We start from the raw sequence: 23151 nt of genomic DNA on the forward strand, positions 1-23151 counted from the left end.
CATGACCCACTGAACTAATACACATTAAGACTCAAACACAACTGCAGGATGTTTTTTTTCTTTCAGGAGACTGGTGTTATTTTGTTTTAAAGAATGGATATATATTTTTTAGATTTAATACCTTTCAAAACTATAAACCTTAGCAAAGAAAAACGTTATTTCATGGTTGTAAATAAAATCTGACCCTAAAAGAATTAATAATCCGAGATGAAACTCACTCCAGACTACGCTCAGTGAACAGTGTTGACTTTATTCTTCATGAGGTCATCTTTTATACACTTAAAATGTCGAGGGGCTTCAAACGGGTTCTGCAGAGTGATGGAGAACTTCTACATTTACACAGATATTATACAACAATGGTCAATGAAACTACACAGAGTGAATTAAATAGACTCAAAGTTAAATAAATAGATTGAAAAATCCATTTACAGCCTTCATCGTAAYGCTAGCATTTCCACTTTTTACAGAAATTCTTAACGGTCCAATTCCAAACTTTACAGCAGCCCAGCAGTACCTACAAGTTCTTTTATACATTTAGATAATTTCTTCATGATTCCTTTACAGTAACACTGCACAATAAATATATAGATGGAGGTCATTAATATTAGGGCAGGCTAATGTGAAGCAATTCATTTAGTCAATTTATACAGAAAATGCAAGCTGGGACGTGTAAATATTTGATCAAAACGAGAATCAAGTGCTAAACGTGCTTAATGAGCCTTTTCAAAAAGCAAATAAAACATACATCAGGAAATACAAGATTACTTAATAAAAGATTAGTTAGAAGAAAAGGAGGAAATAGTTAAGAAAAGAACTCAAGGCACCAAAAGAAAAAAGATATCAGCAGGATGTTACTCCAGAGTTAAATCATTGATCATTGATCAGGAAATTGACCTGGGGAGAATACAGGGCTGACAGCTGTTTGATAAAATTAATCATGATTGTGAGAATCAGCTCAATTTGATTTTCAGATCTTGGTAATAATGTAGGTGATTTTATAGCACCAAATTCATCCGACATAACTCAATAACAGCGTTGGCATCGCTCAACTCAAACCAATCCAATAAAGAGTGATCAATAGATCATGTCTGGTTTGTCTTTGTGCTGGAGGCCTCTACAGGACTGAGAACTGTGATATTAGCTTTTTGCCTTCATGCATTAGATTTTGGGAACAATTTGGAATGACTACTTGAAATTTTCCACAACTTTAAACACACCTGTTGATCCCTTTATCATCCTTAACAGAAACCATTTGAATCTGCAGCAACAAAAACAGGAGAGTCGTTGTTGTGAGTAACGCTGGGTGAGAATATTTTGGTCACAAACACAAGTACGGTGATAACAACATGATTATAGTTGATTCGGTGTTCTACAGAGTAAGAAAAAAACTAAATTCTATTATTACTGTAATCAAGTCAGAGATCTGAGTGTTTTTTAAAAAGCCCCATATCATCAAGAAGACAGGAGTGTTTGCACTTTGGATCTGAAATCACCTCTAAACGCTGCTTCTTTTCTCAGTGTTTGTAAAAGAAGCTGCAGCCAGCCAGTGTTTAACTGAAGTGAGGAGTGGATGAAGTCACCAGGAGTCTGCAGCACATCATCCTGGCTCCGACTGCATAGTTCCAACATTAAGTATAGATTTGTCAAATCGTCTGGCTGAAGACGTGTGGTTTGACCTGAGGCGGTGGACTTATGGCTGATCTATTTCCACATAAAACACCATCCTTACTGAAGCTGACAGGCCAAAGTCACAGGACAAGTGATGTCACAGGTTTAAATAAAAGCTTTCACAACTACTTTAAAGGTTCAGTTAATAAGGCTACACTGCTGTAACAGCAACAATCAGGGGGCGTTATTATAAATGATCTTGGTAACACTAAACTGACAGGGTTTGACCAGAATGAGAAGTAAAGGCAAAAGTGTGAAGACAATGTCTTCTGAGAACAGATCACAGCCAAGAACCAGAGTCAGAGGACAGCAGGAACTGCACGACACGGCTCTGATTACAGGAGAAATACTGTCGAAGGGTCACCACAACATCGAGTCTTCAACAAGATGAGAAAGAACGGGGTACTCATTTCAGACGAAACAAAAAAACAACAACAAAACAAGCAGCTCGTTTCTCTCTTCATCCTTCTCCAGGCTGCATGCAGGTTTCTCCACTCCCAAATAAAGAAGACCGACAGGGTTGGAGGAGAGAGTTCGGTTTAAATATTTTGTTTTTTCAGTCCTTGATGCAGGTGGACAGAGAGGGTGACGTGGCATTGGTATCTGGGATGGACAGGAGGTGCTGAATCAGAGGGGAGGAGGGAGTCAACATGAAGACAGGTCCTTAGAGAGAAGAGGGGTTTTGGAGTGATGAGAGGAGTTCAGCGCTACAGAAACAGGAGGAGACAAAGAGAGGAGAACATTTAATTCAACTTCATTTACTACATAGAACTAAAAACCAGGCTAAATAAACAGATGCAGTATCAAACAGTTACAGGACTAAATAATCGTTAACCACAACAAGGGTTGTTTTTAACAAATACCTGTGAAGAAATGCTACATATTTACAAATCTGTCTAATTTTGTTTTGTATTCTAGTTCCTGAAAGAAGATTGTGGCTGAGAGCTGTGCCCTGCAGCCTGATATTTATTACTCCTACTTGCACCAACATGAACTTCCTCTTTAACTCTATGGACGTGGATGATGCACCTCTAGATTCCCGGCAGAGCCCTGTCATCCTGCTCCTAACATGTCGCTCATGAACAGACTGACGTTGACCTGCATGCAGCTGCTCTACACATTTAGATCTTTGGCTCAACGGTTTTTGTTTCTTACGGAAACATCTCTGAGCGGTTTTGTTTGTCGACTGCCACACCATGCTGTGGATGTGTTAGGAGACACACGCGAAGCTTTAGAGGTTAGCTTATCAACAGGTGAGACAAAAGGAGAATTCTGGCTGCAGGAAGAGGAAGGCCCCGCCCGAGCTGTGATGAAAGTGTCCTGACGTACAGGAAGTGAAGCTCTGCGGCTGGACGCAGCACTTCTCTGATCGCTGATGTTTGTTTTCACCGATAACTCACCGCTCGTGGAACGACTGGACTTTCTACGAGTCAGAACAAACTCTGGACCCGACACGGTCTTACAAACACCAATAACACTGCGGCTTCTAACGAAGGTGGCGTCTCGTGGGAGAGCCCTGCCTCTGTGGGACGAGCTGCTGCTCTGAGAGCTGTTCTCAGGACAAAGACAAGAAGAGGGTCTTACAGGGCTGGTGTTGAGACTTCGAGTCAGCGTTCGCAGGTGGTGCGTAGCTGAGGCGGGGACGCTGCTGCCGAGAACCGGGCTAGCTCGCGAGCTGCTCCTCAGCTGGGGCCGAGCAGGGCTGCTGCGGGGGCTCCGGGGGGCCCGGCCCGACTTGGTCACGAGCTCTTTGGCCCGAGAGCGGCGGGGGCTGCTGTTCAGACTGTGCGGATACTGAGGCGCTTCCAGGTCCTCCAGACGCTGGGTGAGAGCCAGCTTCTGCTGGATGGCCATACGCAGCAGGGAATTCAGAGTCTTCTTCTCGTCTTCTGCAGCCGCGAGCTGCCTCTGCATCTCATCCAGCTGCGTGATGTACTGGTCACACCTGAAAGAGGCGAACAACAACAGTGACATGCACCATGCAGAYGCAGCCCAGAGCAAATTAAATCACATACACACTTCATATCATGCTAAAACAAGACTCTGTGTGTTAGATGCAAACTTTAAACACTGTCATGGAACACAAACAAGGATAATCTTTTAAATTATTATTTGAACAGTTCATCAAAGCCAGGGGAAAAACAGCACATTGGGATGTGTTATGGGAATTACAATATAAATATAAAAAAAACTTTAAAAACAACAAAATGTGAACCACAGTTTAATATTTACTGTAGTTTAGGATTTTATTGTAACTTTGTATTTAGTTACTTGTTTTTAATATTGCATGTTTGGTACCACAGCGCCATCTACTGGTTAATAAAAGATCAACAGGGTTCTAACAGTATTTATGTTAGGCTCTGCAAGTTTTTCCCCCCAACTCCAGCTGTCAAAGATTTTTCTCCATTTCTTGGACAAAAATATTTTATGTCCAAGTACAAAAATATACAACTCCTGGCAAAACTGATGTAACCACCACACGTAGAGGAAGTTCTTTCAATTGTTGGATATTGTATTAAAAAGGATGAAGGGAAATTATGATTTTGCAACATTCCAACCTTCTAGCATTAGGAAACAGTACATGAATGACAGAGATGTAATTAGATGTAATTACTGTAGAAGGTCATGGTTGCTTTTGAAAATCAAGCAGACGAAAAACTGGCTTTTCTAACACCATGAATTCTCTGAGTCGTGGTCTAACTAAAGACAAACTCTTCATCAATCTGACTCCAGCTGTCTGATATTGCTGTTGCCAGATCAGTTTTGTAGGTTAAACTCAGTCAYTACCCATAAACATCTATTTCCACCAGTAATTTTTTAACTGGACAGAGATCCCATGTCACTGTTGTCCTTTGGCCAAGATGCCTTCTAATCTTGAAAAATGAAGTAATTCTTTCAAATGACGGAATAATAAAAGTGTCCAAAATCTCATCGTAGACTTCAGCATTCGATGAAAATGTAATGATTATCATCTCCCCCAAGCCTTTATCTGACACAACCCTTTCACCCAGTTATCCACAGTTAATAATTGCTTTTAGTCCACTGTCACCTTGCTTTTTCCATTTAGGTGTTAAAGTGTACAGGTACTTTCATTTGTTTTTTCTGTCTGTTAATGCCACTTCTTTAAGGTGATTTCCCACAGTTCAGTTAAAGACACTGACTCCATCTTCTAACCACTTGTTGTGCTTTTTCTGTTTTCAGATACTTTGCTTTAAGTTTTCTATGTTGCTTCCCTTTTTACAATCTTCACATTTTGATTGTTGTTCCCAGTCAGCTGTGTCTGAAATCTGRACCAATTCATGTCRGTCAGCTTTGTGCAACAGCTTTTTWAAGTTTTTACTGAAGRCTAATTAGCTAATTTAATCAGTCGTATTTGTTGTAGAATTGCAAAACAAAGTGATTCTATCATTTTTTTTTTCTGCTGGATCAAAAAAAGTGTGTGACTGACTTCAACAATTCTATTTTTTATTAATTTTTTTACTGTTTTAATGCCAGAAGGTTGAAAAAACAATTACAGTTTTGTGGAATATCTGTGTCTTATTTTTTACACAAAATAAACAATTGAAAGAACATCCCCCAAGAGTGGTTATTCCATCATTTCTGCCAGGCGTTGTACTTTAAATACAGTAAATGTGTAAATACTGGTCATGATGTACGTCTGCTTGCTCCTATAAACAGTTTAAAAATAATAGTTGTTATGAATAGCAGGAAATGACAGTTCTGGTAAAAAAAAATCAAATCAAATCAAAAGCATTTAAAATTTTGTCAAAAGGGTTTAAGTTTTTTAAATATAACATTTTATAAATTTATGTTGCTATTTGCAGTTTAAAAAACACAAAACAGAGCAACACACATTTTGGGGCTGGGCTAACCTTTGACTGCTTCACAACAGTTTGTAACATGAGTTCTTGTTCACTGTAAATATTTATTTAATTTTAATTGAGTTTCCTGCACAGTGTGCAAAATATGACCTGCTTCTCTCACAGGTTTAAATAGTGTTAATTGCTGCCGATTAGGAAGCAGCTTCTTACTTGAGTTGATTGCTGATTAATGTTTTTATCCGAGCGTAAACTTTAGGTATAAACAACATTCATTCATTTCGCTTCAGTGATGTGAAAGCTGAAGAGCATAAGATAAAATATATAAACACAGATTTTATATAATCTATATGAAATCTGAAGTGAGAACTTTAGCTTCACACATAAAACATTTTTGTTTTATAAATGGAAGAGCTGTTTCTATATTTCTATGTGAAACAAGTGCCATAATTAATTTTACTAAACAAAATGTACAAAAGGTTTACCTGAAAACTCACTAAGTAGTTTGAAAATATTGAAAGAAATGGAATTTGGGCAAATACATATTGTGAGGCCTTTGCTATACAATACTGTGGGTTTTTCACAGTTTACTGTATATTTGTTGTTCAACTGTAATATTTGAAGAAATTTAATCAGGAGTTTTACTATTTTATTTTGCTGCATGCTGCTTTGTGGGACCATGAGAACACAAAAAACATTGTTAGCATTCTGAAATAAAGAAGAGAAACAGTTTTTAAACAGTTTTTTGACTCCTGACTGGCACTTAGTAGTGAGCATTTAAACTCAATCAGCTAAAGTTATAGTTCCTCAGCAACAAGCTTATAAATTAAAAAAGGGTATGGGTTACAAATTACTGTTAAAACTGCCCAAGCTGTATTACTACTCTCCTCCACATGGTGGCGACACTAAACCAAGCATAACCCAAGATGACTTCTTTAAAGCTTTAAGCTTCAGTCTGTCGGAGCAGACAGCAGCCATCCTTGATCGCTGTCTGTTCTCCAATCCTTCTTAGAGATAATCAAACAGCAGCTCATAACCGTCTGCAAAAAGACCCAGACAGTCTGATGCTTTTCCAGGAAGAGTCCATAAAATTTACAGTGAAAACCTAAATTAATAACAGCACTGCTGCCGTGAAACAATAATCAGAAGAGATCAGTGTTGGAGATAAGGAGGTCTATAAAATAACTCTTAGTATCTCTTACACAGGACCTCTCTTAAATGTCCCACCTGATMCTGCTTACATTTGACTCCTCCTTCCCTGCAGTGACCTGGCTCGATGGGAAAACCTGCCCTTGGCTTTTCCCATCAGCACAAGGCAGAGCATGTGGTTTATAATCTTCACGTGAACTGCTGGATTGTTCCCACGCGTAATGAGCACAATAAGCTCATTAGGTGAGTGACACCTAAAGCTCTACTACAACAACCATTACCGAGGGTAAGAAGCAAAAATTAACAAACCTACAAAATAAGGTTAGGCAATATTGACAAAAAAAATAATTGTGATTAATTGTGGTATTTATCTGATAATGGTTAATATGACGATTAATCCCCTGGAGTCCCTGCATATCCTTGTCACATGACCAATTTAAATCACTCTTGTGGGAAAGATTTGCTCTCAGCAAAAATCTGTTCCAATGTACGTCAAAATTCAGGCTAAACATCAATTTTTTAATTGTGTTGACAGACCAAGTAAAACCAGAGTTATGATAAAAAAAAAAAACTTACAGAACTTTTTAAAGAAATGTTTGTCATATTTGAAGCAGAGAGGAGCATTGAGCAGACTGACCGGGGAAATCTCCAGTCAGTCTGCCTGGCAGCAATAATCATATTAGTCGTCAAGTGCCAAAAAATAATCTATTAAATGTTTTCTGACGACTAATTGAACATGATACGATTTTGCYCAACCCTACTACAAACAAACAGAGCAAAAGGAAAAATTCCTTATGGAACTTATCATTGTGTGGTKGCAAATCAGATGCAAAAAGAAACAAACAGCAAAAAGTCTTACCGACTGGCAAACATGACTCTGAGTGAAGAGAAGGTGGCAGCGTCCTCCTTCAGGGTTTTCAGCTCGTTTCGCAGTTTCATCATGGTCTCTGACACCATGCACTTCTCTGTCTCATACTTGGTCTTCAAAYTGGACAAAGCCAGTTCAGCAGTCTGTAAAAGTCAAACATATCGTCACTTTCAAAAAGTGCTGATGTTTACACTTGAGCTCTATCGAGACATGAAACAACAACGCTGAAAGMTTTGTCTAAGATTGTTTAAATAAAATGTCAGGTTTTGATTTAAGMAATAGTCAAAATTAATTTGACTTGTTTTTAAAAATGTGTAATGCTGTAGGTAAGATTATTACTCTGTCGATGTTTGTGAAAGTTTAATGAGCCTACTCTTCATTGTGCAGCTGATGTCATCTCCAAACAAACCATATGTTTACACTTCACTGTAAAAGATAATATCCGCAATCTCCTTAGAAACTGTCTTTTTTATTGYTGCTTTTCTTTTTGCTTTAAAACATTTTTCACCAACATACTACAATGTTCTTAGAGAAAGGTACAGTGGATATTAAAAGTGTCAGCACTGTTACAATGTCAGGCCAGGAGTGTTCTTGTAGAAGAAACATGGACAGCTCATAACAGCCGATCATATAGTGCTTGAGATATCATGAATAATAAAGGAGAGTTAAACATATAAAATAAATGTAAAAAATAATTATAAGAGTTCTGGTCCACTTCAATAAAAGTTATAATCAAGACAAAAACATTGCGTGACCAATTTCAATCAGATTTTAATGGAGCTAATATGTGGAATTCAAATGTTGAACTTGTGGAACCTTCAATGTCTCTTTTTGTGTATACAAATAGATTAAAAACCAAACTGTTGATTTTTAAATGTATAATTTAAGTGATTTTAGATTTTTCTTATTTTTGTATGTGTTTTGATGGATTTTAAATTTTATTTTGATGTTGATTTTTGTATTGATTTTGTTTCTTCTTCGTTATTTCTATTTGAGTGATTATTTTTATTTTATGGATCTTTACTGTTGTGTTGTAGTCTGATTTGATTGGGAGTGGTTTTTACATAAGCCTATTCAGGCTTTTACCCTTCCCTTGCACGTGAAATATGTCATTTTGAATTGTTGTTGTGTTCTTTTTGTTTTACTTTTTGTGTGTTAAATAAGTCAAATCAAATCAAAAAAGAAAAAAAAAACAATCAGTCAATTAAGTTACACAGCTGAGTCCATGAGAAGAATGGATAAATACAAAAGACTTCACTGTAACGTTTTATGCTGCGTTCACACCRAACGCGATTTCAGCTTCAAAATCGCAGCCAACGCTTCAAGTTGGACGCTTGTGCACTTTGAGGTCAGACGCAGGTCAGCTCTTGAAGCGCTGCACGGCAAGAGCCTCCCCGCCCCTCCCTCCTCTGTBGGGCTTTGTTTAATGTCGGACGAGGAAGTGGCTTTGCTTTATTTACAGAGAGCCAGAGCATGTCACGTTCATCAGATAATTAATTCATAATTAATTCACCAGATAATTCAAAGAAGAGGCTCACAGCTCGCTTTCAGGACTATTTTTGTCCCAAGTCCAGTCTGATGAGCCGCTGCCACACATTGGTGCAGTTATCTCCTGTCAGGACACCGACTGCAGGCACTGGATTTCAGCTAAAGAGCTCCTCTCCATCTGTTTCAGGTTAGTGGGCATTATTCAGTAAACTGTCCCGTCGGGAAATATGTCGCTACGTCACACAGTGGAGTCTCTCTGATTGGTTGACGCAGTGCGTCGAGCTGCAAAAGTTCAGATTTTCTAACCAGCKATTTGCGCATCAAGCACGTCGAACGCTCAGATCGTTCAAATCGTGCTGCTCTAATCGCGCTTGAGGCGCCGCAGCACTTCCCGACGCTGATTGAAGCGCGTCCAACATAGACTTTGCATGTAAACCTGAGGCTCCTGATGCTGAAATTGCGTTTGGTGTGAACGCACCATAAGACAACTTGTGTTGACTTGCGAAAATTTGGTTACGACTATATTACTCATATAAATTATATACATTTAATCTAATCATGAGCATTACAGTCCAAAAGAGACTTGTACATGAAGTGCATGAAGATCTTTGACATACGTCCTGTGTTCATAAAGAACTCATCACTGCACCAGTTTAATAAAGTGATAACTTGGTTTCCTGCCCGACCCTAACTCTGCTACAGTTCTTAATAAATTATTTTGAAAATATGTTAAATTTTGGTAGCAGCTCARCTTGGTGGGGCTCACCTGTTTGTTAGCCTTGAGGACAGTTCTCAGAGTAGCAATCTGTTCTCTCTTTGTGCTGAGAAGAGATTTCAGCTTTAGGACTTCCTCCATCAGGTTTTCAGTTTCCCGCTCTGACTCGGGTCTGCTGCTCAGACCAGAGTAAGGCATCACCCCCTTCTGACGACACAGGTCCACAGCCACCTGGGAAAGAGGACGAAGGCAGGTAAGAAACAGGAATAAACTCACTGAGCTTCAGATTTTACAGCACTAGTCTAGTCTGTCAACACCTATTTAAAGTTGTGAAAATATTTTTGAAATGTCTCGATTTTGTGAAATGAGTTCAATAAATTAGTTGAAAAGCATCAAGATTCATATGGTGGATTTTAATTTATTTACCACTCTCCTCAGTGTTCCAGACAATGGTGTCTGCTGAAAGGATTCTGTGAAAGCTACAATTCAACTTTAACCTCTGATAATCCAACTCATTCAGCTCACACAGGCACGTGTCACCTCAGACTCTGAGTTGGATTTGAACAGACAGGGGAGTTACTGACCAGAGCGGTGAACAACCTTTTACCCAGAACATCCAGCCTGGCTTCCTTACTCACAAACCAGTTTTCAGTTTTAATCATTTACTGTACACCTTTCAGTATCCAAACTGTTTCCTGATAACAAACAGGTGTTTCTTTGTTTAACAAACTGAATAAAACTCCAACATCACCATCTTACCCTGAGGTGCTTGATCTGGCAACGAATGACAGCGACCAAGTTGGACACGTTGGAGGGGTCCCTGAAATCCAGCGTGGGGGATCCGGGGCAAGAAAGAGTGTCCCCAGTGGCTCCGGCGCTGTCCACCTCCCCCATAAACTGCAGCGCTGAGGCTTTGGAGATGAACGCGTCGTTGGCTCGAGGCTTCTTCTGGGAGTTGTGCTGCGAGTATATGTGGTGTGGTCTTCGTCCTCCTCCGCTGCCGCTCGCCCTGGCGCCGTCGCGGTAATAGTCCAAGGTGACCCGTTTTGGTGTTAGGTTGTTGCACACACAGATGTGGTGGTAGAGGTTCGACAGCTCCTCGGAGAAGGCCAGCAGCTCTTCCTGGGCAACGCTCAGGTGCCCTTCGGAATCGGTCGCCACTTTCCGCGTGACTCCGATCTCCTTCTCCAGCTCGCCGATGCGCTCCTGGTCTTGCTTGCTGGACTTGATGCACTGACGGATCTTGTCAGCCAGCTCCTGGGCCTCAGTCCTCCAACGATCCTTCTCCTGCTTGTACTTTAACTCCAGGGCGTTGTAACGAGTTCCTGCCTGAGACAGTTCATCTCGCAGCGTCAGAAGCTCTTCGCTAGCTGCGCGCATTCGGGCATCCAGCACCTCCTTGCTCCTGGTGTCTACCTCGTAGTCGAAGACGGCGCTGTCATCTCCAGTTTCAGTCTCCTGTTTGACCTCTGCTTCTTGGTYCTGATGCTGAGTACTCTGCACAGCTTCCAGCTGTTGCGTCAGAGAACCAACCTTGTCTTCTTGCTGACTGAGTGCCTGTTTGGACATCATCAGCTGCATCTGCAGCTCCTCCACCTTACTGGTCAAACTGGACTTATCTCTTTCTGCCTGAAAACAAACACACAAAACAATTTGAACTCATACCTTTGAAAGTCAGTTCAGATAACTATTTATTTTTTATCATAAAAAAAAAAAAGCTTCTAAAACTCCCTTCTCCATCACTTCCCCTTTACTCGTGATGCATTTTTAATGTAACCTCATTCAGTTCCAGACCAGACATCTGTTAGCTTGGAGTTTTTAAACCCAACCCCCAACTTAAGTGTATCATAAATAATATATTCCCTTCTAACTAACGGGGTGACAGTTCACATCTCTATATTCTGAAGTACTATCTGTGCATGAGGGTGTGCCATTCATTTAGGAAGCTCATTCAGTAAATCAGACATTATATATTAATACTCGTCCTGCAGCAACACAAAGCGGATGTGGCTGAAAGCAGGAAGTGGCACACAGCCCAGTCACACAGACTGTACAGCAACTTCCTCACTTAGAGAAACAAATGGTGAGAGTACTTAAGAACAAGCATCTGTGCTTCTATTTAAATGAGTTCAGCAAATCCACTGTGTTCAAAGAAAGAACAATACTGTGCATTATATTCAGAATGAATAAAAGGTGGGGTGTGTCCAAACTCTGGGGTTTTAAATGTTCATTTCTGCCATTTTAAACACAGAAGCTATCACTGTCTGAATGTCATGACATAAATCCTGTTTTAGTTTCAGTAATTACAGTTTTTTGGTTACTGACAAAAAAACTAACAAATATTAGAACAATTATTAGCATGAGAATTCAACACCCTATAAAACAACGAGTTGAATCCAGCTTTTACAGAGGGCTCCACCTTCACATTGCACAGACAATAAGCCTATTTGGCTCTAATGTTGAATCCTATAATAAAAGAAGCTGAAAAACTGGCTATGACCACAAAACCTTGTGAGTGAAATAACACGTTTTCATTTACACCACTCAACTTTATGCTAAAATGAGGCAGAAAGCTTTTGTTCTTCACCTTCTGTTTGAAGTAGGTGAGGTCCTGATACCAGTATTTCTCAAACCATGTATGGGAACTTCATTTTGAATACTTGGCAATACCAAATACCAATGCCAAGTACTTACCGAATTAGAACTTAAAACATTATAGAAAGTCTTTAAAAACTCTTAATTTTATTTAGGACAAGGTGGCTCGTCTTCCTCATAGGCCTACAGCCCCTCTGGTGGATCAAATCAAAAACACAGAATGATTAAATAATGCAGCATTTAAAGGGCCAATATTATGTGTTTCTCAGGCATTTATTTAAATTCTATACCTTATTTAAGTAACTATGTCACCTTTAGTTGTTATTAAAATGTTGTTTATATGTTTAAATAGAAAATAAACTTGACTTCCCATCATATCTGTTTCTAAACGCCTTGAAATTGGCCTCTGTCTCTTTTAAGAACCTCCTTCCTCTTCTGTCCCGCCCATTTCAGCACAGGGCTGGGTGTGTGTGCTCTGTGATGAGGAAGTTCAGCTTGGAGACACAGTCCAGAGGAGGAGCTGGTCCCAAAAGGCAGTTCTAGTCCCAACCAGTCATTTTTGCTCCCCTGCCTGGCTRCCTCAGGACACTRTAGGATTTCTCAAACATGCATGAATGAGTCAAAGCAAGACWCTGGGCATGTTTTTGATGAGAGGACAACATTATAACATGATATAAAATTTAAAAATGTTGATTTTACATGATATTGCCCCTTTAATAACTGTCTTTCAACTTGTATTACTTTCTCAAACATGGAACTGACAGACCTTTCATTTGAAATGCAGACTGTAACATAATGAATGGAGTATCGATACTGGTATCAGTAACAGTTCAGAGTAGGGCTGGGCGATTATTTGATCGCGATTATTGATGGAGAAAAAATTCAGGTCGATTACGGTGATCAGCTTGTGAGCCTCTTACTCGATCAAACATGGTGGAAATATGTGCGACAACAGCCAATCAGAATCCACTTTCTCCTGCTCTACTTCCGTTCATAATTTGCTAATGAAACACAGACGGAATCGCAGAATTAACTAAACAAAATGTAAGCCAGAATAAAACACTGAATCTCACCGAGTTCGCTTATTTGGACGAGTTTCTGAGGTATTTTGGCTGCTGTCACTTCCTGTACCTGCTGTTACCTGCTAACAGGCGCGCAGGGGGAGCTCTGAGATCCTCTCCCGAGGGAGGGGGAAAAAAGACAAGTGAGTCGTGATGCGCATCTCACTAAAACAAAAACATCCTCCAAAAATATGAAGCGGTCTTAGGGTAATGTTTAGGACAGAACAATGTGCCGGCGGTTCTTCATTTATCTAGAGAAAAACTTTTCTGTAGGTTTTATCAGCACACGATGAGCTGGACGCGACGTGAAGACCACTTCCTGTCTGAGTCTCATCAAAAACAGCAGCTGAGAGATGCTGCAAACTCCTGGGGGTTCCTTCCATAACAAAAGTAAATAATGAGCTTACCGTAGATCCTATACATTTGGCATGTGTGCATAAATTGTTGCTGTTTGTAGGGTTAATGTTTCTTTATGGCATATTTAATGTGAAATTCAATTCTAAAACTTTAATTTTACAAAAGCATAACTTTATTAATGTGAGATTCTATGAGTTACACATGAATGTTTTTTTTTCTTGGTAAATACCCTTTTAAATACCTTGCAAAAATAATTTAATGTTCTACTGAATCACAGCTATTTGTTATATTAGTAAAAGCGAAATAAGTTATTTTTTTGTAGCTATTTATTTGTTAAATTATTTTTCAGTCACTTTTTAGGTTAACAAAAAAATTGTGATATTAATCGAGATCAGACAATATGAAAAAATTAATCGTGATAATTTTTTTTGCCATATCGCCCAGCCCTAGTTCAGAGTATGGGGGCACTTTGTACGAGGACTTGTAAAAATGCTGGTATCGGGACACCACTAGCTGAAAGCACTAGTTCACATCATTAAAGCATTATTTAAGAAGAGCTGTCATGCTGCCTACCTGCAGGAGCTGCTGTTTGAGTTTCTGACTGTCTGAAAAGTGGAGCTCACTCAGCAGGTCCGACACCAGCCCTGATGCTGGCGCACGCAGGAACACGTCGGTGTTGCGTGGCGTGGAGTAACGATGGATGAYTCCGTTACTTCTGGAGCCACCTGACTGAGCAGATCCTGAACCATTATTCCTGTCCTGGTTCTCCTCCTCAGCTTCACCCTCTCCCTCCTGGCCCTCCTCCTGACTGTCATCTAAGTGGAGCTCCAGGTTCCCCACAGAATCAAAGGGGTTAAGGGTCAGGGCAGAGAGCTCTCGCCGCAGAGTGTTCTTCTGCTCCCGTTCCTCCTTCAGGGCTTCAAGCGCCTCATCCAGCTGCCTCTCTGCGATCTCCCTCAGCCTGGCTGCCTCCTCCAGCTGTGCCCGTAGCTCGTCTTGTTCCTCATTCTTCTGAGACATCTCGAGCTTTATTGATTCAAACTCAACCTGAAACAAGAAGCACAAGCTTATGTTGATGCGTGTTTTTATGGTGTTCCACGCAACATCATGGATGTACAAACAAGTCCCAACACACAGGTCCACCCATCACTGCATTAAACGCAACTTCAAACAATTTGATTATGGCCAATTCCAATTTTGGGTGGGTGGATGGATGAATGAATGAATATACACATACATAAATAAAATGGGAGAATTTCTTCCTTGATTGAAATCGTTTTGTGATTTTTCAAGAGTCAAACAACCTATTATATAWATTTTTTAAAAATCAGGAAATTTTACCTGCTTAGTGACACTCTTTGCTTAACTGTCTCATATGGGTGGTTTAAATAAGCAAAGTGTGTATAAACTCATGATACATGTATCTAACAATAAAGAAATCAAATGTATTTTGAATGTTTTCACAGAGTATGTGGTCCTGGTTACGCGTGTTGTAAAGATATTTTGTTAGGACTTTTGTCASTTGTTTGAATGACAGTGGACAGGTTTTACTAACAGAATAACACAAACATTTTCAGTTACAACTTCTCCTTTTAATGTCTGAAAAACAACATATTAACCTTTGATCCAGCAGATCCATCACCATATGGTGTGTGGTTTATTTCAAAAACAACCCAAAAGATGCATTAACCTTTGCAAACCTCTGCTACATTTTGACCTAATCATGGTTAGTACTGTTGGAGGTGTGCAAATACACCAGGCTTATTCTTCTACCCAAAGCAAACTCACATTTCTACTTGTCAAACCAATCTACAAACTTATACAGTATTATGCTTTATAGAAGCTGCCTTTCTAAATGAGATACAGTTTAAAATGAAATTCTTGAAAACTTAACTAAAATAAATGAAAACTTGTTAGAATCAAAAAACATCTGAGTTCACTTCAGGTTTTCCAAAGCCTATTATATTAGTCAAATAGAATATTAAATGAAATTATTTGAAATTATACTACTTGTAATTGCATAAATAATTTTTCAGATTAATTGCTACAAGTGTATTTTCAGGGTTTTCATGTCACACTCAAAAATTAACAAACAAGACTTATTTACTTAAGGCTGGTCCATTTGCAGTCGAGTTGTGAAGTTTTGTAAACAAACATGAGGGGGATTAAAGTTTTTCTGTCTTTAACACTWGAGAAACAACCATAACAGAGCTTTAACAAGTACAAACATAATTCACCCTAYACACAATCATAAAATAAACACAGGATTAGAAACCTAACATTAAATTTACGCACAGTTTATACAAACATGTTTTCCTCATGTACGTTTGGCATTATTAAGATTCCAAAACAATTATAGCCAKTGTAGAATAATAAAAAGCCAATGGGGAAACTGACCTGGTTTTCCTTGAGCACAGACACCTGTTTTTGCAAAGATATGTTCTCTTCTTCCAGTTCACCATTGTCCTGCAACTGACGCAGCTCACGTACTTTATATTCCTTCATTTCATCCCTGAGATGGCCCTTCTCTGCCTCCAGACACTCACACTCCTGTGGAAAACATCCCACCATCATATCAGCAAACTAAACTTTAAATATACAATAACTTAAAGTCACATATAATTTATGTTGTTTGGAAATAAGAGCAATTTTTTTTWAAATTTCGTACCTTTTTAAGCTGGGTGGAGAGCACCCCCAGTCGGTCAAGCTCTGCGTGGGCATTGCTAAGAGCAAGACGAGCTTGTTTGAGCTCTGCCTGAACTTCCTCCATCCTTGTTGCCATGGCAGCCTCTTTCGAGGCGGTTTCCTGCAGAAGACTCTCTTCCCGGCACTCTCCATCAGCAGCCGCTCGCTTCTGGCTGCTCACAGAATCTGCAAAGGCCTTTACACAAACAAGACGAGTTAATGGACGAGCCAACGAGCAGTTTTGTTACACTTTAAACAAAATGTTACAGACAGGCCCAAACTGCATTAGGCAAGGGACAAAACGTTAAATGAAGTAAAGAAAAATTAACTTCATGTGAAACTCTAAGCTGAAACCTGGCTACACAAGAGAAAATAAAGAGGACGAAGGCCTGATATGGCTGAGTGGACTTTAAACCGAACAGCAGCTTTCACATATTTCACTCTGTGCACATCTGTTAAACTACATGTAACACCACAAGTTTTTTAACTGCCAAAACCAGTAAGACATTTAGCATTAAACGAAGCTAATAGGATCAACATAACATTCGATTAAACTGTGGTTATATAACGATGGTGACTTACAGCCCAATCTCACTGTGTGAGATTCCAATAAATTAGGTTTAAGCAGATCATAAGAGCCTTAAATTCTAAACCACTACAGACATAAAGGCCATTTCTTAATAAAAGTTTATACAACACAATGGTAAACTTTCTCTATTGTTATTCTATAAAAAGCTATTACTATATTTAACCAGGATTTTCTTTTCTTTTTCCATTAATAAAAACATAGTTGAAGCAATTGTAAAATTAAAACTCTCCCTACATGATGACTGTCACGTGAGGTTTTCCTCAGTCTCAGCAAAACAAAATATTTTAAGTGCAATCTGATGCCTTTTTTCACAAAGTTTAGATTTAAAAAACACTGTTTTAAAAATATCTGTATAATCCGGGGCTACCTTCGTTCTGTTTATCGCTTTATTGTTGCATTTTAAAGTCAGTTTAACTCTTGCAAATAAAATGCATTAGAAATATAAAACATTTGGCAGTGGAGAGCATCCTAACAGTTTTTTTTTACATTTTTGTCAGTGTGTTTGTGAGCTGAGACACACTGAGCACTGAGTGACTCATATTTGATAATGACACCCTCCTACATCATATGACATCCTAGGACAAAACTCACATTCATGGTTACTGATGATGTTAGGGCACATTTGAAACAGATCTATTTAACAGGAAGAATTCTCAGAGGACAAAGGGAGATGTGTGTTTAAACGTATGTCATATTTCAGACGCAAATGTAAACATTTAAGATGACTGATCCCCAAACACTAAAAATCAAGTAAATTGCAGCAGGGACTATTTTAATACTTGCATTTTGAAAACGAGCTGCATTAAATGACTAAATGTATTATTAACCTAAAAAAAATCATAAATAATTGATGTGTTTAAGGAAAATTGCACCTGAAAATTAGGGGTGAATGATCAGTTTTACAATAAACATAAAGCCTCAGGAGATCCCACCTCTTTGAGCTGCTGTAGCTCCAGTTTTAGGGCTTCGTGCTCCTCTTCCAGCTGCCTGTGTTTCATCTTAAGGGCAGCACTTTCCTCCAACACAACCAGGCCATAGCGGGCTGCCTGTAGCTTTTCCTCCGTGGCCTCGTGGAGCTCCAGAGTAAGCCGCGCCACCTCAGCCTTCAAGTCTCTGCTCCCCATGTCTGCTATCCCCTCTGCTTCTTCACCTGCTGGGTCTGTGTCAGTCTCCAGCATCCTTGTCTGGCCTCCAACTTTGTCCAAACTGTACTGAGACACCTGCCTCTTTCACTCCTCCAGGCTCATTACACCACTCTGTAGAAACAAAACACAGTCAAGGTGATCTGATTAACCATTTAGTCAAGCTTTCTTCGAAAAAATGAGGTGGAGAGGAGACACGCACTAACTGAGCAAAATGCCAACAGCTATCGCACAAACCCAAGTGTTTTACATCACGTGAAGATCATATTACAGTGTCAACTGGACTTTTGTTGTCAGGTAAAACAAATGTTTTAGCACAATTAGCACAATGTACTCGTCTGTTGGGCACGTCATGGTATTTAAAGGCTCCTTGGGAACKAAGCCTAAGATTCACACAAATAACATCAATTATTTATGACAACAGGATGTGCTCAGTCTATCTTGCTTCAGCCACATAAAATCAGCAGATAGTGAAATACTTGTATTCAGCTACACGGCAGCTGATTGTCCTGCACCCAGAAGCTTTAGAAACTGATTTATGTTATTTTGATCAAAACTATTGGCAGGGTGGAGCAGATTGTCATTTATCGTGAGCTCATGCGTTTGCCCTGTTTCATTATGTGACTAAATGTCCTGAAAGGATAATATCACGACATCAGCTAAACGTTTTCGAGTCTCTTTCTTCTAAAACCATAATATGCAGCTGTAGAGAAAATGATAACTCATCCTGACGGGGATGCTTGAGGAGGATACCTGGGAAACAGAACACTGACTGACTACACACTAAAACACAGCTAGCATCAAATAGCTTAGCTTAAACGTTGACGGAAACAGTAAGTAAAACCAAATATGCTAACTTACAAGCAAGAAGAATATACAAATTTGACAGTTTAGATTATCGGTGTTAATACATTAAAATATTCTAGACTGAACAGCCACTACGGAGTTGCTCTCTCTCTCTCTCGTCATAAGTCAACCGAATYCTATCAGACAAGCTAATTAGCTGCACAGTTAGCCATCACTAGCTAAAATAGGCGCTCACCCTGTGTGGGTTCCAGACCAAATGGAGCTCGCCGTCTGTCAGAGAACGTTAACTTCTCCCCTCTGTTTGGACCCGTCAAAAACAGCGGGTTTCTTATCACGCTAGTTACCGCAAGTACAAGCCCAGCAGCCGCTCCTCTTCCTCCCACCCCACCTGCATCCCCCTCCGCTCATGACGAGGTCGAGTGTCAAGTGCGCGCCGAAAAAGTGATGACGCAACTGCCTCCCCTAGAGGAACAACAAGGTACTGCAGCCACACGTAAAAATAAAATAAAATGTTATTACTGTATGTGTATTTACGTTATTCAGCATGCAACATCATTATATACGTATTTATTAAACTTTATGCAAAAAAAACCCTCCGAATACAATAAATGGTAACCTAATCTAAGCGAAGTCCACTTCCGCTTGTGCGTTTCTTTATATCCGGTTGACTTCCGGTTTTGAACATTGCTTTTTTTTCGTGTAGTTCTTGCACAATGAAGGTTGTTACTTGGAATTTAAACGGCATTAGGACTTTTAAATCCGGTATCAAACAGGCTCTTGATTGTCTGGACGCAGATATTATCTGTGTTCAGGAGACAAAAGTAACAAGTAAGTCTTTGGAAAAAATAATAATGAAAAAGCAGGACATGAGCGCTGTCTCCTACGTGTTGCAGTAAATAGTGGAGGAACTTGAGGAACATTAAAAAGTTAAAGCTGTGTGTATGCTTTGCAGGAGACCTGCTGGATGAAAGAACTGCCATTGTTGACGGCTACAATTCCTATTTCAGCTACTGTCGAGGACGCAGCGGCTATTCAGGTTTATTACAACGTTATTTCGCGTCCTCTTTGTCATAAAATATTGCAATGTTTGCTTAAAGACAGGTAGTGGTGAACACAAACGCTCATAAATAGTAACACAACTGTGCAAACTAATCCATGTCTCATTCCCGGTGTGCTCAGGGGTTGCATCTTACTGTAAGGACAGTGCCACTCCATTTGCAGCTGAGGAGGGTCTCACAGGTCTGCTGACCAGCCATGAAGGTGCTGTGGGATGCTACGGTGACCTCTCTGACTTTTTGAATGAAGAGCTGCAGGCTTTAGACAACGAAGGACGAGCTGTCATCACCCAGCACAAAATCATGTAAGATTTTAAAAATGACAAAGTAAAACGTGTCATATGAGTAATATATTAGCATATATACAACAATATACATGCAATATTTGTCAATGCAATGTAAACTGCCTATGTAGTGCATTTTTTTGAAAATCCTTTTTAGAGAGTTATTAAAGTGTTTTGTTTTTGTAAATGTTTCTTTTTGTAGTTATTATTTTTATTTATAAATTGTGTTTTCCCCCCACAGGTGTCATGACAAAGAGCAGGTTGTTACTGTAATAAATGTGTACTGTCCACGGGCAGACCCTGACAAACCAGAGCGAAAACGATTCAAACTACAATTCTACAAGCTGCTTCAGAGTCGGGCTGAAGCTTTACTGAATGATGGGAGGTGAGAGTTTTAGATTAAAAAATAAAAAAACAAGCACAGGTGCTTCCTGCTTCTACTGCAAATGTTCTATGTTCTAATATTTACCAAAGCATCTTTAAGCAGGCGTTTGGTTGCTACACATGTAGATTTTGCAATAGCACAAACCACTTAGAGCTCTTTGATAATTGTTTGCATTTGCTGAATCTTAAGATGAGCAATTATGAGAAAGAAATCAGAAAAATGTCTAATGTTTTACTTTTTCTTATATTTACATTGAATCTTAAATTTTGGACCATATATGTTAATAGTCTGGTCTTTTCCTCTGTCTTCCAAATACAATAAAATATTTTTTTTTCTGTCCTGTGTTTCAGCCATGTGATCATTCTTGGAGATGTGAATACATCTCATCGACCAATAGACCACTGTGATCCCAATGATATTGTAAGTAAAATGTTAAAAACTGTTTTGTGATTGTTGTTCAAATAAAAAATAAAAATAATAGTTTAATGCTATGGAACACATGCTTTGAATTTAATACAAATTTTATCTGTACATTATAAATGCTGGTTAGCACAAACACATAGAGGAGTTGTGAAATTTCCACACCAATTTCCTGAAACAAGTATTTAGAAAACTCAAGAAGATAAAGATTTAAAAATAAAGTCACTGTCTTTCTTGCAGGAAAAATATTGACTAAATATTTCTGTGTTTTAAATCCTTCTTTTTCATATTTAAATCATTCAATGCATTTAACAGGTACAGAAGTGCATTTTGCATGAWATGTCCCCTTTAAGACCCTTTTTGACCAAATGTTTCAAAGGCAAGCCATCTTTAATAGTTTGTGGCTGCAAGTCTGTAACTTACGTCTTGAAACCTCCTAAGTACCAAACGTTATTTTATTTATTGTTATTTTAGAAAATGAAAACACAGCTTAGTGATCAGTTGGACTGTGTTCATGAGTTTTTTTTTTGCAATATAAGACTTCAAGTAAGGTAAAGTGGTTTGCTTGAGCAAATATATTTGTTTTACTGTCTTTTTGTTGCTTAAAACGTCAGATTCTCTGAGTTCCTGTATGCTTATTCTAATATTTCATCTACCGTTCCCCATCACTCAGGAAGATTTTGATGAAAACCCTGGGAGAAAATGGCTAAACGCCTTTTTGCACAGCAGCAACCAAGAAAAGAGCCATGATGAAGATGGACCCGAAACAGAATCGGAGGTAAAGGATCCTGTCCAACCAGGCAAATTTATCGATACCTTTCGGTTTTTCCACCCAACTCGTACCAATGCCTTCACGTGTTGGTCCACTCTCACCGGAGCGCGGCAGACCAACTACGGCACACGCATCGACTACATATTTGCGGACCGCCAGCTCGTCACAGAGCAGTTYGTGGCAGCGGACATCAGGCCGGAGGTGGAGGGCTCAGACCACTGTCCTGTTTGGGCACAACTGAACTGCCCTCTCCTGCCCAGCTCCAAGCCTCCTCCCCTCTGCACTCGCTACCTGCCGGAGTTCGCCGGCAAGCAACAGAAACTCTCGCGCTTCCTTGTTAGGATGGACCAAAAACTGACTGTGCTTGAGCAGAAGAATGGCTTACCTGGTTCTCAAGAAGAGGAGGAAAGAAGGGAGAACGTAAACCCAATTCGAGTTGATAACACCTCTGGGAAAAAGCGCTCATTAACTTCAGACTCTGCTGTCCCAAAGGGGAAAAAGACTAAGAYGGTAAATACTTCTTTAAAGCCACAAGGCAACCTTCTTTCATTCTTCAAACCCAAATCCACCAATGATAAGCCGTGTGAAGAGGCATCSACAGCTACTGCTCAGTGTTTAGTCACCACAGCCGATGAAATCAAACCTGTTGTTGACGGTTCAGCCCAGCTRTGTACCAACAAACCAGTAAAGACCAATAATTCAACCCCTCAGACCACTGTGGGACAACCAGATGTTAAGAAAGGAGCATCWTCTGGGTTTTGGAAGTCTGTGTTTCACGGTCCACCCCCGCCACCATCCTGTAAGGTCCACAGGGAACCCTGTGTGCTTCGCACTGTGAAAAAGGACGGGCCAAACGTGGGCAAACAGTTCTTTGTGTGCTGCCGTCCTCAGGGACATGCCTCCAACCCCGAGGCTCGGTGTAACTTCTTTGCGTGGGTTGAGAAAGGAAAGTGACACGTTTTGAGACACAAACAACCGTTTAAACTCCACTGTACATATTTTTCAGCATTCCAGTTTGTAGATGTTGATTTTGTTTTTTTTTTATCTAAAATAAAAATAAAATAGTTTTACATTTCAGTTTTTTTTCTATTTCTGAATCTGAAAACAAACAAGTCATTTTGCATTTTAAAATAAGAAATTAAACGTGTTTTAGCTTGTCAGATGAGAAAAAGTTGCATTTTTTATCCTTCAAATTAATCTTAGGCACTTGTTTGATTTCTTAAGTTTGTTTTGTACATATAATTTGAATACAATATATTTAAGAAGTTTTAACACTTTTTATCAGTGTTGTAT

The 23151-nt window shown here is 39.4% G+C and overlaps 2 protein-coding genes across 2 annotated transcripts; one reads left to right on the top strand and one right to left on the bottom strand.

The window, feature by feature from the left end:
- Positions 1–229: 229 nt before the first annotated feature.
- Positions 230–19354, bottom strand: zgc:162200 (protein bicaudal D homolog 2). The gene is made up of 10 exons (XM_014010959.1): positions 19178–19354; positions 17926–18249; positions 16388–16600; positions 16117–16269; positions 14293–14766; positions 10466–11335; positions 9758–9937; positions 7495–7646; positions 3253–3613; positions 230–2375 (listed from the first exon to the last, which is right to left on the bottom strand). Exons 2-10 carry the CDS (start codon positions 18169–18171, stop codon positions 2370–2372), a joined length of 2655 nt encoding a protein of 884 aa, XP_013866413.1. The 5' UTR covers positions 18172–18249; positions 19178–19354; the 3' UTR covers positions 230–2369.
- A 267-nt stretch (positions 19355–19621) lies between these two features.
- On the top strand, positions 19622–22935 carry apex2 (APEX nuclease (apurinic/apyrimidinic endonuclease) 2). The gene is made up of 6 exons (XM_014010960.1): positions 19622–19770; positions 19895–19978; positions 20122–20302; positions 20523–20666; positions 21017–21086; positions 21760–22935. The coding sequence occupies exons 1-6, from the start codon at positions 19656–19658 to the stop codon at positions 22810–22812; spliced, it is 1647 nt and encodes a 548-aa protein (XP_013866414.1). The 5' UTR covers positions 19622–19655; the 3' UTR covers positions 22813–22935.
- The last annotated feature ends 216 nt before the right edge of the window (positions 22936–23151 follow it).

This window comes from Austrofundulus limnaeus, unplaced genomic scaffold (genome assembly GCF_001266775.1).
Source record: "Austrofundulus limnaeus strain Quisiro unplaced genomic scaffold, Austrofundulus_limnaeus-1.0 Scaffold75, whole genome shotgun sequence".
Taxonomy (NCBI): domain Eukaryota; kingdom Metazoa; phylum Chordata; class Actinopteri; order Cyprinodontiformes; family Rivulidae; genus Austrofundulus; species Austrofundulus limnaeus.